The 16,555-nt window shown below is 46.8% G+C and overlaps 2 protein-coding genes across 2 annotated transcripts in view; both read left to right on the forward strand.

Annotated features, from left to right (window-relative positions):
* The window catches only part of LOC140420137 (uncharacterized), an 85,696-nt gene that overhangs the window by 35,748 nt on the left and 33,393 nt on the right, over positions 1-16,555 (forward strand). The window lies entirely within an intron of this gene.
* On the forward strand, positions 9,451-15,861 carry LOC140420119 (uncharacterized). Its single transcript, XM_072504136.1, has one exon. The coding sequence runs from the start codon at positions 9,806-9,808 to the stop codon at positions 10,991-10,993; it is 1,188 nt and encodes a 395-aa protein (XP_072360237.1). The 5' UTR covers positions 9,451-9,805; the 3' UTR covers positions 10,994-15,861.

Consider the following 16,555-nt stretch of genomic DNA (forward strand, 5'->3'; position numbering starts at 1 on the left):
TGAAAGCCTCCCACATGTCAGATGTTGATTTACCCTCAAACATCCGCCCCCAATCTATGTTCTTCAGTTCCCGCCTAATATTATTATAATTAGCCTTCCCCCAATTTAGCACATTCACCCGAGGACCACTCTTATACTTGTCCACCAGCACTTTAAAAGTTACAGAATTGTGGTCACTGTTCCCGAAATGCTCCCCTACTGAAACTTCTACCATCTGGCCGAGCTCATTCCCCAATAAGAGATCCAGTGCAGTCCCTTCCCTAGTTGGACTATCTACATATTGTTTTAACAAGCCCTCCTGGATGCTCTTTACAAACCCTGCCCCGTCCAAGACCCTAGCACGAAGTGAGTCCCAGTCAATATTGGGGAAGTTAAAGTCCCCCATCACAACAACCCTGTTGCTTTTACTCCTTTCCAAAATCTGTCGACCTGTCTGCTCCTCTAACTCCCGTTGGCTGTTGGGTGGCCTGTAGTAAACCACCAAAATTGTGACTGCACCCTTCTTATTCCTGATCTCTACCCATACAGCCTCGCTGCCCTCTGAGGTGTCCTTTCATAGTACAGCTGTGATATTCTCCTGAACCAGTAGCGCAACTCCACCACCCTTTTTACATCCCCCCCCCCCCTATCCCGCCTGAAACACCTAAACCCTGGAACGTTTAGCTGCCAATCCTGTTCTTTCCTCAACCAGGTCTCTGTTATGGCAACAACATCATAGTTCCAAGTACTAATCCAAGCTGTAAGTTCATCTGCCGTATCTGTTATACTTCTTGCATTAAAAAATATGCACTTCAGGCCACCAGTCCCGCTGTTTTCAGCAACATCTCCCTGTCTGCTCATCCTCAGCACCATCCTGGCCCTATTCCCTAGTTCTCCCTCAATTTTTTCACCTTCTGACCTATTGATCCGGTACCCACCCCCTGCCATACTAGTTTAAACCCTCCCGTGTGACACTAGCAAACCTCGCAGCCAGGATATTTATGCCTCTCCAGTTTAGATGCCACCCATCCTTCTTGTACAGGTCACACCTGCCCCGGAAGAGCTCCCAGTAGTCCAGATAATTGAAACCCTCCCTCCTACACCAGCTGTTTGGCCACGTGTTTAGCTGCTCTATCTTCCTATTTCTAGCCTCACTGGCACGTGGCACAGGGAGTAATCCCGAGATTACAACCCTAGAGGTCCTGTCATTTAACTTTCTGCCCAGCTCCCTGAACGTCTGCTGCAGGACATCATCCCCCTTCCTCTATGTCGTTAGTACCAATATGTACCACGACCTCTGCCTGTTTGCCCTCGCCCTTCAGGATGCCCGCTACCTGTTCTGAGACATCCTGGACCCTGGCACCAGGGAGGCAACATACCATCTTGAAGTCTCTTTCACATCCACAGAAGCGCCTATGTGCCCCTGACTATAGAATCCCCTGTGACTATTGTTCTTCTGCGCTTTGACCCTCCCCGCTGAACATCAGAGCCAGTCGTGGTGCCACTGCTCTGGCTGTTGCTGTTATCCCCTGATAGGCTATTCCCCCCAACAGTATCCAAAGTGGTATACCTGTTCGAGAGGGGGACAACCACAGGGGATTCCTGCACTGACTGCCTGCCCCTCCTGGTGGTCACCCATCTCTCTGCCTACACATTGGGTGTGACCACATCTCTATAACCCCTATCTATGACGCGTTCCGCCACCTGCATGCTTCTAAGTACGTCCAACTGCTGCTCCAATCGAACCACGCAGTCTGTGAGGAGCTGCCATTGGCTACACTTGCTGCAGATGTAGTCAACCGGAATGCTGGAAACGTCACAAATCTGCCACATCTCACAGTTGGAGCAATGCACCCTGCTGAGTGACATTTAAGTACGAGTTAATTAATTTAAAATAAACACTTGAATTATTGTTAGATTGAGTTACAATTAACTATATGGCCCTGACGCTAGATTATTACTGTAAAATTAAATGCTAAATACCGATCTCTGCCCTCAGGTTTAGTTACTCCACTATCTAGTTAATCAATTATATTTGTTTTGCAATATATATATATTTTTCAAATTTAACAGATTCCCAACCAGCCAATCTAGGTCACAGCTTTACTGTGATGTCACTTCAGTTCCCCCCCCCCCCCCCCCCCCCAAATTTGAAAAGGTAATAAAAATCATTTACCTTCCCAGGATGCTCTCTGGTTCTCTCCCTGCAGATTAACAGTTACAGGCCAGAAGAAAGAAAACAAAACGGTCGGGAAAAAGCACCTTCTCCCACTCTGCACCGAATTACCTCACTGCACCAAATTACCAAGTTCCAAATCCCACTCTGGCTGTGTCTCACTCAGGATGTGTTTCCTTCATGTGCGCAGCAAATGGAGTTTAATGGGGGAAATGTGAAATTGTCCATTTTGCCAGAAAGAATAAAAAAAGCTTATGATCAAAATGGTGAGAGATTGTAGAGCTCCGAGACTCAGAGGGATCTGGGTATCAACCACAAAAGACGTGTCGATAGGTACAGCAAGTAACTAGGAAAGCTAATAGAATGTTTTTTTTTAATTGTTCTTTTATTAATGCTTTTTTTCAAACAAATTTTTACATCACTAATAACAAAAAAATAAACAAAAAATATTTAATAACAAACAAACCAGGTGGCTGTTATCATTATACAAAAATAAAATATACATTAAATAGACAGCTCCCCCCCCCCCCCCCGATTGCTGCTGCTGACACTTGCTGCTCCCCTAGAAAGTCAAGGGACGGTTGCCACCGCCGGGAGAACCCCAGCAAGGACCCTCTCAAGGCAAACTTTATTCGCTCCAGGCTGAGGAACCCCGCCATATCGATAACCCAGGTCTCCACACTCGGGGGTTTCGAGTCCCTCCACATTAACAAGATCCGTCTCCGGGCTACCAGGGAGGCAAAGGCCAACAACTCGGCCTCGGTCACTTCCTGCACTCCCGGACCCTCTGACATCCGAAAGATCGCTATTGTTGGACTCGGCTTCACCTGCGTGTCCAAAATCCTGGACCTAGCCCTAGCAAAGCCTTGCCAGAATTCTTTAAGCGCCGGGCATGCCCAAAACATATGGACATGGTTCGTCGGACTCCCTGAACACCTCGCACAACTGTCCTCCACCCCAAAGAACTTGCTCATTCTCCCATCGTCATGTGAGCCCAGTGTACCACCTTAAACTGAATTAAGCTGAGCCTGGCACATGATGCGGACGAATTCACCCTGCCCAGGGCATCAGCCCTCAGGCCCTCATCTAGCTCCTCACCTAGCTCCTCCTCCCACTTGCCCTTCAGTTCCTCCACTGAGGCTTCCTCCGCCTCCTGCAGCTCCTGATAGATATCTGACACCTTCCCCTCTCCTACCCAGATGCCAGACACCACCCTGTCCTGTATCCTTCGAGGAGGTAGCAACGGAAATGTCCCCACCTGTTTTTTGAGGAAGTCGCGGACTTGGAGGTATCTGAAGGCATTTCCCGGGGGTAGGCTGAACTTCTCCTCCAGCGCCTTCAAGCTAGGGAAAGTCCCATCTAGAAACAGGTCTCCCATCCTTCTAATGCCTGCCCTATGCCAGCCTTGAAACCCCCCGTCTATCAAGCCCGGAGCAAATTTATGGTTATTCTGTATCGGGGTCCACACTGAGGCCCCCTCCTCCTTCCTGTGCCTTCTCCACTGACCCTAGACCCTCAGCGCCGCCGTCACCACCAGGCACGTGGTGTATCGTGCCGGCGAGAGCGGCAGCGGTGCCATTACTAGTGCCCCTAGGCTGGTGTCTTTGCATCACGCCGCCTCTACCCGCCCGACGCCGACTCCTCCTCAACTACCCATTTCCTGATCATGGCCACATTAGCCGCCTATAGTAGCCACAGAAGTTTGGCAGTGCCAACCCCCCCCCCCGCTTCAAACAAAGTATTTTAACTTGCAGGGTCTTGTTTGCCCACACAAATCCTGTGATAATCCTGTTCACCCGCTTGAAGATGGATTTGGGGATAAAGATGGGATGGCACTGAAAAACGAACAGGAATCTGGAGAGAAGCATCATCTTCACAGTCTGCACCCTTCCCGCCAGGGAAAGCGGGAGCATGTCCCACCTTTTAAAGTCTCCCTCCACCTGCACAACAAGCCGAGATAGATTGAGCCTGTGCAAGGCATCCCAGTTCCTAGCCACCTGTATACCTAGGTAACGAAAACGTCCCTCCGCCATCTTGAGCGGGAGCTCCCCCAGTCTCTCCTCCTGGCCCCGAGCGTGGATTACAAAAAGCTCACTTTTCCCCACGTTCAACTTGTATCCCGAGAAGCTCCCAAAGTCCCTTAGGATCCGCATGACCTCCCCCATCCCCTCTGGCGGGTCCGAAATATACAACCTACCTAACATTTCCCACAGGTACTCCCATTCCACCCTGTCAAAGGCTTTCTCTGCGTCTATTGCAGCCACTACTTCTGCGTCCCCTCCTTCTGAGGGCATCACAATAATATTCAGGAGCCTCCTCACATTTGTGTTCAATTGCCTGCCATTGACGAAACCCGCCTGGTCCTCCTCAATCACTCCCGGACGCAGTCCTCTATTCTGGTAGCCAAAATTTTTGCTAGCAGTTTGGCATCCACATTGAGGAGGGATGTCAGCCTGAAGGACCCACATTGAAGCGGATCCTTCCCCCTCTTCAAAATGAGCGAGATCAGTGCCTGCGACATCGTCGGGGGGAGGGTTCCTCTCTCCTTTGCCTCGTTAAAGGTTCTTAGCAGGAGTGGGCTCAGAAGCTCCGAGAATTTCTTATTAAATTCTACAGGGAAGCCATCTGGACCCGGGGCCTTGCCCGACTGCATACTTGCTAGGCGCTTAACCATCTTCTCCAACTCAATCAGGGCCCCCAGTTCCTCCACCCGCTCCTCGTCCACCCTTGGGAACCTCAATCGATCCATAAATTGCTTCATCCCTTCCCCTCCCCTCGGGGGTTCTGACTCGTACAGTTTACAGTAAAACTCCTTAAAGACTTCATTGACCTTCTCTGGGCCCAAGACCGTATTACCTTCCTTATCCCTCACTCCCCCGATCTCCCTGGCCCCATCTCTCCTGCGAAGTTGGTGCGCCAGCATCCTACTTGCTTTCTCCCCATACTCGTAAACTGCCCCTTTCACTTTCCTCAACTGTGCCTCCGCCTTCCCAGTGGTCAGCAAATCGAACTCCGCCTGTAATCTCCGGCGCTCCTTTAGCAGGCCCCCCTCGGGGGCCTCCGCGTACTTCCTGTCTACCCTAAGTATCTCTCCCACCAGCCTCTCCCTCTCCGCTGTGGGATCTTTAACATCCACCTGATAGTGACAGACAGGGCCTTCGTTTAGAATCTTATTTGAATCTTATTATTAGGGGCTGGTTGAGCACTGGGCTAAATCGCTGGCTTTGAAAGCAGACCAAGGCAGGCCAACAGCACGGTTCAATTCCCGTACCAGCCTCCCCGAACAGGCACCGGAATGTGGCGACTAGGGGCTTTTCACAGTAACTTCATTTGAAGCCTACTTGTGACAATAAGCGATTTTCATTTCATTTCATGTATTTGAAAGAAGGCTGTTCTGACAGTGCAGCACTCCCTCAGTGATGCGAGGAGGAATGTTGGATGTGATTTTTGTCCTCGGGTCCCTGGATTGGGACTTGAACCTACAACCTTCTGACTCTGAGGTGAGAGCTGCCCACTGAGCCACGGCTGACATTATAGACAATACAAAGTTAGAAAGTGAAAGCTACCCTTTAAAACCCCCACCCTTTGCCTCCAGTGCCTAAATATAATAAAACCCCCAGTATAAATAACATGGATTTGACTGACAAATGTTGAGGTGTTGGTTTCGAGTCACAAGATTTGACTTCCCATTTGAGCCTCGGGCACCTTTCTGTCTCTCGATTGCTCATGTCAATGACAGGCAGCGACGGGGCTGAGGGTTGAATTGAACTGAGAATAACGCTCCGGTTGGCAAACTTCCATGAATGTCACACACTTTATGTAAAATCCAGATTTAGAGAAGACAGATTTTTAATGGGTTCAAGGGTAATGGGGAACTGGCAGTACGGTGGAATTAAAGCCAGGATGAGAACAGCCATGATAGAATGATAGAGCAGACTCGATGGGCCAAATGGCCTAATTCTGCTCCTATATCTCATGACTTTATGAAAGGGGGAGACATTGATTTGCTCCCAGATGTTGCCCAGAGGAAGAAGTTTTAGTCTGAAACCCATTGTCCAACCTCCACATTGTGACATCACAAAGGAGCTCATCCTCTAAATCAGCTAATAGGAATAAAACCATTCCGCAGTGACGTCACTGCATTTGAGCGCACCCGCCCGGCGTGAGAACACGGGAGCCCCGCCCCCACCCTTTGTTCTCCCTCCCCCAGCACATCGTCAAGACGGTTTCCAGGCAACCGGCTGACAGCTGAGACCAGAGCGTGCAGCCCCTCCCCCCAACTCAGGACTGCGCATGTCTCAGAGCGAGGGGAATCTGCGCATGTACAGGGTGAACTCGATATCTCTGACTTTACCGCTGACTTGTGCCCAATGGAAGATTGGAGGACCGGAAGGACTCTGTTTCTCCGCCAATCAGAGCTCCCCCATTGTCTCAATGCGGAAGCTGGACATGGAGGTTTCTGCAGAGCAAAGCTGTTGTTCCTCCAACCCTGAATGAGCTTGAGCTGCACACAGACTCCTGTCTCCAACATCTGTGAGTAAAACACTATCTTTTCTCCCCCTTTCCATTTATTTTCTCATTCTCATCTTCAATTGGTCACTTGCAGCAACTGAAGGGAAAGGAAGTGAATCCTGGGAGGGTGCAGACTCTGCAAAGCTTGGCCCAGGTCTCTCTCTCTCTCTCCTAAAAACACTGACATCCTTTGCTCCCTCAACTTGACACATTTATTTGTCTGGCTAAAAGGACGATCTCTTTCTTAATGTTCACAAGTAAAGGGCTGGTTTCCCTCGGAGATGACTGACATTTAAGGGGACAGTAAACAGGGCAAATCTAACTCAGCCAATTACTTCTCTGTGGGTCCACTGTCCATCATCAGCAAAGTGATGGAAGGAGTCATCAAAGTTGCTATTAAGCGGCACTTATTCTACAATAACCTGCTCCTGGACGCTCAGTTTGGGTTCCACCAGGGTCACTCAGCTCCTGACCTCTTTATAGCCTTAGTTGAAACTTGGACGAAAGAACTGAATGTCAGAAGTGAGGTGAGAGTAACTGCCCTTGACATCAAGACAGCATTTGACTGAGTATGGTATCAAGGAGCCCTCACTAAACTGGAGCCAATGGGAATCGGGGGATAACTCTCCACTAGTTGGAGTCATACCTGGCACAAAGGAAGATGGTTGTGGTGATTGGAGGTCAATCATCTCAGCTCCAAGACATCACTGCAGGAGTTCCTCAGCCCAAACATCTTCAGCTGCTTCATCAATGATCTTCCTTCCATCATAAGGTGAGAAGTGGTGATGTTTGTGGATGACTGCACAATATTCAGCACCATTCTCAACTCCTCAGATAATGAAGCAGTCCATGTCCAAGTTCAGTAAGACCTGGACAATATCCAGGCTTGGCCTAATAAGTGGTAAGTTACATTCGTGCTACACAAGTGCCAGGCAATGACCATCTGCTGCAAGGGAGGATCTACCCACCACCCCTTGACATTCAGTGGCATTCCCATCGCTGAAACCCACACAACCAACATCCTGGAGGTTACCATTGATCAGAAACTGAACTGGACTAGCCATATTAATACTGTAGCTCCCAGGGCAGGTCAAAGGCTGGGAATCCTACAGTGAGTAACACACCATCTGATGCCCCAAAGCCTGCCCACCAGACATCTACAAGCACAAGTCAGGAGTGTAATGGAATACACTCCACTTTGCTGGATGAGTGCAGCTCCAACAACATTGAAAAAGCTCGACACTATCCAGGACAAAGCAGCCTGATTGATTGTGTCACCTTCCACAAACATTCAAACCTTCCACCACTGACAAACAGTAGCAGCTGTGTATACCATCTAAAGATACATTGCAGTAACTCATAAAGGTTCCTCAGACAGCACCTTCCAAACCCACGACCACTACAATCTAGAAGGACAAGAGCAGCAGATACCTGGGAACCTCACCATCTGGAGGTTCGTTTCCAAGTTACACACCACCCTGACTTGGAAATATATTGCCGTTCCTTCACTGTCCCTGGGGCAACATCCTGGAATTCCCTCCCTAACAGCACAGGGGATGTAGGGTAGCATGGTGGAGCAGTGGTTAGTGCTGCTGCCTCAAGGCGCCGAGGTCCCAGGTTCAATCCCGGCTCTGGGTCACTGTCCGTGTGTAGTTTGCACACTCTCCCCTTGTTTACGTGGGTTTCGCCCCCACAACCCAAAGATGTGCAGTGTAGGTGGATTGGCCACGCAAAATTGCCCCTTAATTGGAAAAAATTTAATTGGGTACTTTAAATTTATAAAAAACAAATTTAAAACAAACAGCACAGTAGATGTACCTACACCTCAAGGACTGCAGCAGTTCAAGAAGGCAACTCATCACTACTTCGGAAGGGCAACTGGGGATGGGTAATAAATGCCGGCCTAACCAGCATTGTCCATATCCCGTAAATTATTTTTTAAAAATTTAATAATGGACAGAGATATGTCTCGTGTTGTTATATGGTATGTATTGTAGATATTATTGATGGTTCTGCAATAAAATACATGTATTATTATTTCTAGTTTTGTAAATAGTACTGTACCTAAAATTATATATTTCCAGTCATACAGTCATTGCAGCACTGACGGAATCCATTTGGGAACTCAAGTCAATGCTGACTCTCTGTACAGTAATCCAGTCAGTCCCATTCCCCCTCAATATCCCTGTTCACCTGAAAGCTTATTTTCTTCAAGTAACCATCCTATTTTATTTTAAATTATTGATCATCTGGACTTCCACAACCCTTGTGGGCAGTGAGTTCCCTGTCATGACCACTCCATGACTAAATAAAATTCTTCCTCAGAATCTCCCTATCTCTAATCAGTAAATGTACTTATATGGAGATTCTCTACTCTTGTACAGGTTTTAGTGAGTTTAGATTTGTTGATCGGCACCTTCAGGAAAATTGGGAGGGAAAGTAAGTGAATACAGTCTGTATATTACACTCATTTTTCATCCAGTAATATCGACATATATCTGTCTGGCAGCCTGCATGAAGATTTTCAGGTCTCTATGTCCAGGACAGGAAGCAGTGAGCTTGGATCTGTCAATCAGCCTGAATCAGCACCTTCAGGAGAATTGGGAGGGTGAATATTAGATACAGCAGAGTGAAAATGGAGAGAGAGTGTGTGCAATTGAGATTTAGAGCATTTCAGGGAAAGAGAGAGGAAAGAATGTTCAATAGAAACTAGAATTGTCTGTTCTGAGTTTCTATCCTGTACTGACACTGATTACCATTGTCAAATCTCTTTGCAGGAAGTTCGAACGAGAGGAGTTTGAGACCGATATCTCAAACTAAATATCACGTCAAAAACTGACTGAGTCACTCAATTCTTGGGATCATCGGCCTTTGAATCTAGAAGGAGAAATGTTTGTCTGTTCTGTCTGCTTCAAGAGATTTTAAACATCAGTGTGTCTGGAAAATCTCTGAGTCACACACACACACACACCCGTGTGAGACTGTTACAGAGCACTGACTGTGGAAAGAGCTTTAACCAGTGACGCAGCCTGAAAAAATACTACACCATTCACAGCAGGGAGACTGTATAGGTGTTCTGTGTGTGGACGAGGCTTCAACTGATCGTCCAACGTGGTGAGACGCAAGATCCCCCAGACCATGGAGAAACCATGGAAATGTGAGGATTGTGGGAAGGGATTCAAAGCTCCGTACGGGCTGGAAAGGCATCAATGCAGTCACACTGGAGAGAGGCCGTTCACTTGTTCTGTGTGTGGGATGGGATTCACAGCCCCGTGCAAGCTGGCAAGGCATCAATGCAGCCACACTGGAGAGAGGCCTTTTACCTGCTCTCAGTGTGAAAAGGGATTCACTGACATTGGCAACCTGCGGAGACACGAACGAGTTCACACTGGGGAGAAGCCATTCATCTGCTCTGACTGTGGAAAGGGATTCACTCAGTTATCCAGCCTGCAGAGCCACCAGCGAGTTCACACTGGGGAGAGGCCGTTCACCTGCTCTGACTGTGGGAAGGGATTCACTCAGTTATCTAACCTGAAGAGCCACCAGCGAGTTCACACTGGTGAGAGGCCGTTCACCTGCTCTCAGTGTGAAAAGGGTTTCACTGACATTGGCAGCCTGCGGAAACACGAACGAGTTCACACTGGGGAGAGGCCTTTCACCTGCTCTCAGTGTGAAAAGGGATTCACTGACATTGGCAACCTGCGGAAACACGAACGAGTTCACACTGGGGAGAGGCCTTTCACCTGCTCTCAGTGTGAAAAGGGATTCACTGACATTGGCAACCTGCGGAGACACGAACGAGTTCATACTGGGGAGAGGCCTTTCACCTGCTGTCAGTGTGAACAGGGATTCACTGACATTGGGAACCTGCAGAGACACCAGAGAGTTCACACCGGGGAGAGGCCATTCATCTGCACTGTGTGTGATAAGCGATTCACTCAGTTACACCACCTGCAGAGACACCTGCGACTTCACACCGGGGAGAAGCCGTTCATCTGCACTGTGTGTGATAAGGGATTTGCTCAGTTATCCAACCTGCTGAAACACAATGTCACTCATACCAAGACCAGGCCCTTTAAATGCTCTGACTGTAGGAGGGGTTTCAAAAGCTCTTGGCTACTGATGTGCCACCAGCGCGTTCACTCTGAGGAGAGACCGTTCAGCTGCTCTCATTGCACAAAGAGGTTTAGATCCTCATCCAACCTGATGAAACACGAGCGAGGTCACACCGGGGAGAGCCCGTTCACCTCTCCGACTGGGAAAAGATTCACTCGGTCATCACTTGCTGAGCCACAATGTCACTCACAGCAACGAGAGACCCTTTAAATGCTCCGACTGTGGGAGTGGGTTTAAAAGCTCTCAGGTACTGATGGAATACCAGCGCATTCCCACTGAGGAGAGACCGTTCAGCTGCTCTCACTGCACAAAGAGGTTTCAAACATCATCCACATTGCGGAGACACCAGCGAGTTTACACTTGATTCACCTGCTCTGATTGTGGGAGGAGATTCCGTGATTCATCTGCCCTGTTGATACACCAGCGAGTTCACACTGGAAAGAAGCCATTCACCTGCTCTCACTGTGGGGAGGGATTCACTCAGTCATCCAACATGCTGAGACACCAAAGGGTTCACAAGTGATGACGGGTTGGATTCTGCTGTTATTCCTGCTGTTCATCACATCCAGGACTGAACATGGAGTGGGTGGAGGGATTTTTCTTCTCACCTACTCCTCTTCGTGCTTGGACGTGGCGACCCTGGCGAACTGCTGCTCCCCGGGCCTGGAATACCCGACTGTGAAGTACCGTCCATACTACCTTCCACGGAGTTCACTTCTGCCATCATCACGGCGGTCTACATCCCACCCCAGGCGGAAGTGAAGAAGGCGCTTGATGAATTGTAACCGCTATAAATAACAATGAAGCAGAATACCCGGAGACCTTGTTCATCGTGGCCGGGGACTTCAACCAGGCCAACCTCAAGAGTGTACTGCCAAAATTCCACCAACACATCTCCTGTCCCAACAGGGGCCCCAACATCCTTGACCACTGCTACGCAAACATCAAGGGCGCCTGATGCTCCATCCCCGGACCACACTTCGGAAAATCGGACCACAAGATGGTGCTCCTTCTCCCGGCATACAAGCAGAAACCAAAGCGAGAGAATCCGGTTAAGAAGGTTGTGCAAATGCTGGTCTGAGGCAACAGAAGAGCTCCGACGCAACTTGTTTGGAGTCAGTGACTGGTCCATATTCAAGAACACAGCAGCTAACCTAAACGGGTATGCCAGCACCACCACAGACTTCATCAGCAAGTGTGTAGAAGATTGTGTGTCAAAGAAGGTAGTACGTACGTTACCAAACCAGAAACCGTGGTTTAATCGGCAGATTCACTCCGTGCTGAAGGCCAGGTGTGAGGAGTTCAAGAGAGGCGATCCTGACCTATACCAAAACATCTAGGTACGACCTCTGCAAAGCCAACAGGGATGCCAAGAGACAATACCCGACTAAGCTAGAATCATGGACTCTCATCGATTGTGGCAAGGTTTAAACAACACAATGGACTAAAACATCAAAGCCGAGTAGAATCTTTGGTAACAGCGCACCCCTTCCTGATGAACTCAATTTATTCTATGCTTATTTCGAGCAGGAAACCAACAAACCGTTGTCATCTGCCCCAGCAGCCTTCGACACACCCATACCTATCATCACAGCGTCCAAAGTCAGATTGGCCTTCTTGAAAGTGAACCCTCGGAAAACGACAGGTCCTGACGGGATCCCTGGTCGTGCACTCCGATCCTCCGCGGACCAACGGGCGGGTGTGTTCGCGGACATCCTCAACCTCTCCCTACTCCGTTCTGAGGTTCCTACCTGCTTCAAGAAGACCACCATCGTACCAGGGCCAAAGAAGAACCAGGCAATGTGCCTCAATGAATACCGTCCGGTGGCCTTGACATCGATCATTACGAAATGCTTAGACCACAGCTGGAGTAATGTGTGCAGTTTTACTCCCCTTACCTGAGGAAATGTATTGCCACAGAGGAACAGCAACAAAGTCTCACCAGACCTGTTCCGGGTTTGGCAGGACTGTCCTATGAAAAGATAGATTGGGGAAACTAGGCCTCTTTTCTCTGGAGTTTCAAGGAATGAGAGGGGATTTCATTGAAACTTACAAAATCCATAAAGGAATAGACAGGGTGGGTGCAGGTGAGATATTTCCCCTGGTTGGGGAGTCTAGAACCAGGGGACACAATTTCAAAATAAGGGGGAAGCCACTTAGGACCGGTCTCGGAGGAGACATTTCTTTACTCCTCGGGTTGTGAATCTTTGGAATTCTCTACCCCAGAGGGCTGTGGGAGCTCAGACACTGAGTGTGTTTAAAGCAGAGACTGGCAGATTTCTTTTTTTTTATTTAATAAATTTAAGAGTACCCAATTATTCTTTTCCAATTAAGGGGCAGTGCAGCAAGGCCAATTCACCTCAGCTGCACGTCGTTTTGGGTTGTGGGTCTGAGACCCACAAGACACGAGGAGAATGTGCAAACTCCACATGGACAGTGACTGGGGCCAGGATCAAACCCAGGTTCTTAGTACCGTGAGGCAGCAGTGCTAACCACTGTACCACCCAACTGACAGATTTCTAAATCCCAATAACACAAAGGGAAATGGGGACAGTGTGGGGAAAAAGACAATGAAGTGGATGATCAGCCATGATCGTATTGAATGGTGGAGCAGGCTCGACGGGCTGAATGGCCAACTCCTGCGCCGATGATATAAAGATAGGTGGTAAAGTAAATTGTGAAGAGGACATAAGGAGGTTACGAAGTGATATAGATCAGTTAAGTGACTGGGAAAAAATCTGCCAAATGGAGAATAATGTGGGAAAACGTGAAATTGTCCATGTTGGCCAGAAGAATAAAAAAGATTATTATCTAAATGGTGAGAGATTGCAGAGCTCTGAGACTCAGAGGGATCTGGATGTCCAAGTGCATGAATCTCAAAAGGCGAGTATACAGGTACAGCAAGTAATAAGACCATAAGACATAGGAGCGGAAGTAAGGCCATTCGGCCCATCGGGTCCACTCCACCATTCAATCATGGCTGATTTCAACTCCATTTACCTGCTCTCTCTCCATAGCCCTTAAATTAGGAAAGCTAATAGAATGTTATTGTTTATTGTGAGGGGAATTGAATACAAAAGTAGGGAGATTATGCTTCAGTTATACAGGACATTGGTGAGACCACATCTGGAGCACTGTGTACAGTAATGCTCTCATTTAAGGAATGATGTAAATGTGTTGGAAGCAGATCAGAGAAGGTTTACTGGACTCATACCTGGAATTGGAGGCTGGTCTTATGAGGAATGATTGGACAGGCTGGGCTTGTGTTCGATGGAGTTTAGGTGAATTGATTAAAGTGTATAAGATCCTGAGGGGCCTTGACAGGGTGGATGTGGAAAGGATGTTTCCTCTTGTGGGAGTATCTAGAAATTGGAGTCACTTTAAAGTAATAACTTGCCCATTTAAGGCGGAGGAGAACTTTTTTCTCTCAGAGGATCGTGAGTCTTTGGAACTCTCTTCCTCAAAGGGCAGTGGAAGCAGGGTCTTTGAATATTTTTAAAGCGGAACTGGATAGATTCTGGTTAAACAAGGTTATCGGGGGGTCGGCGGGAATGTGGAATTGAGGTTACAATCAGATCAGCCGGGAACTTATTGAATGGTGGAGCAGGCTCGAGGGGCCGAGTGGTCTACTCCTGCTCCTAATTCGTATGTTATCACATCCTTTATAATAGATTGTAGCATTTTCCCTCCTACTGATGCCAGGCCAATGGGTCTGTGGTTCCCCGTTTTCTCTCTCCCTCCTTAAATAGTGGGGTTACATTTACCACCTTCCAATCTGCAGGAACCATTCCAGAATTTATAGAATTTTGAAAGATGATCACCAATGTATCCACTATCTTTACAGCCGCCTCTTTCAACACTCTGGGATGTAGAGCATCAGCTTCTGGGGATTTATTAACTTTCAACCACATTAATTTCTCCAGTACTATTTTTTAACTAATACAAATCTCCTTCAGTTCCTCGTGCTCACTAGTCCATTGGTTCTCTCGTGTCTTTGGGCCAATTTCATGTCCTCCATGAAGACAGACACACATTGTTTAGTTTCTCTGCCATTTCATTGTACCCCATTGTAAACTATCCTATTTCTGCCTGGAATGGACCCACATTGGTCCTTGCTAATCTTTTCTTTTTCACATTCTTACAGGAGCTTTTCCTGTCGTTTTTTTAATGTTTCGAGCCAGTTTGCTCTCATATTCAATTTTCTCTTTGAGTTCCTTGATCCTCCTTTGCTGAATTCTAAGTCATGTTTCTAATCCTCAGAGTTATACTTAGTTTGGCAACTTTGAGTGAAAAGATCTCTTATTTTATCTTCAAATAACAGCCCAAGATCAGGTTGATTGGAGGTGTCCAAAAATACAATTTTATTGCTAAATATCCACCTTGATTCTCTTACATAAAAATGAATCAAAACTTAGAACAAATAAAACATCAAATCATAAAGAGAATTAAACAAAAACATAAGAAAATATTAGGAAATCAATAGATGGTTCAGAATTTCTTGAAGCATGAATACAGAACAAACTTTAATTATGAAAACTTATTCTTAAGAAATTCTTATCAATGGTCGAACCCCTTATTGGTTTCAAATTCTCAGCTGAGGCTTCCTGATTTATTCAAATAACTCTCTGTCACTTGGAGCATGATTTGTTATCCAGGCATTGGTCATTACTTAAGATTCATTAATGTCTATCAAATTAATTAAATGTCTACATGCTCCCGCCATGTGTACCAATCCTATGAAGATATGGTGTTCTGCATTAACCTTGCTTGTTGCTAAGGTTTTGCAATATTTGTAAATGTTTCTGTTGCTGAGGCTGCAATACTTTTTTGTTACTAGATGTATTTTAGAACAATGGTTTATTCGTTACGAGGGCTTTTATGCAATTTTTTGTGAAGCAGTGTTAGATTCGGACACAGATTAAATTGTTGTACAGCAATTCTCATATTTTATCTGAAACAATGACTTTGCCTTGTGGATTTTCCATTTTCTGTCTGTGTACTGAATTTCAGAATTATACTGCATCAATTCTTCAAGGTTACCAATAAATCAGTGAAGCAATAAATCTGTATTCTATCAATGAGCCTCTTCCTTTGACCTAATGGAATCTTTAATGTTTCTTGTTACTGGAGTCGACTGGAGGCAAAGTCGTGAGACCGGCCAGTCCAGCAGAAAGAAACCCTCCGACCCTCTGTTGGAATCTGTAATTTATAGGATGTTAACCTTGGCTGGCTCGCCAATTGTTGAAATCTTTAATTTGAAGGGATCTTAACCTGCCGAACTACGCCAAGTTTGGGGGAAGCTTAGTTGATGAATCAAAGTCCTGGCGCAATACGACAAGTTGTAAGATTTTTAATATTTCTGGACTATGCCAAGTTGTTGGATTCCTAGTATTATTCGACTGTGTAAAGTTGAAGGAATTTATATCATTTCTGCTATTCAGTTACCAGTAGCACTTTGCGAATACTGGGACTCAGCAGAAACTTCAGTTAAAACTTCTCAAGTGCCAAAAAGAATTGTTTTATTTGTAGTTGCTTGATTAAAATTTGAAAGTAATTTAAAAGGCAATTCGTAGACAATTCGAAGCTTTCAGAGAATTACAGGCATTATCTTTTTGCTTAGGCAGACAGCTCGAAAGTAACTTTTAAAAGGTCAAAGTCTGGCAATGAAACATGAAGAGAGAGAGAGCTAATCTTCAGCTAAACTCAAACTCAAAGTACAAAAGTACACTACATCACTGACACAGACTAACACAAAGACAGAACCCCCAAAAG

This window comes from Scyliorhinus torazame, chromosome 5 (genome assembly GCF_047496885.1).
Source record: "Scyliorhinus torazame isolate Kashiwa2021f chromosome 5, sScyTor2.1, whole genome shotgun sequence".
Classification (NCBI taxonomy): Eukaryota; Metazoa; Chordata; class Chondrichthyes; order Carcharhiniformes; family Scyliorhinidae; genus Scyliorhinus; species Scyliorhinus torazame.

Excerpts from the sequence above, each read along its gene's own strand:
- LOC140420119 (XM_072504136.1), top strand. The coding sequence starts at position 9,806 with ATGGAGAAACCATGGAAATGTGAGGATTGTGGGAAGGGATTCAAAGCT.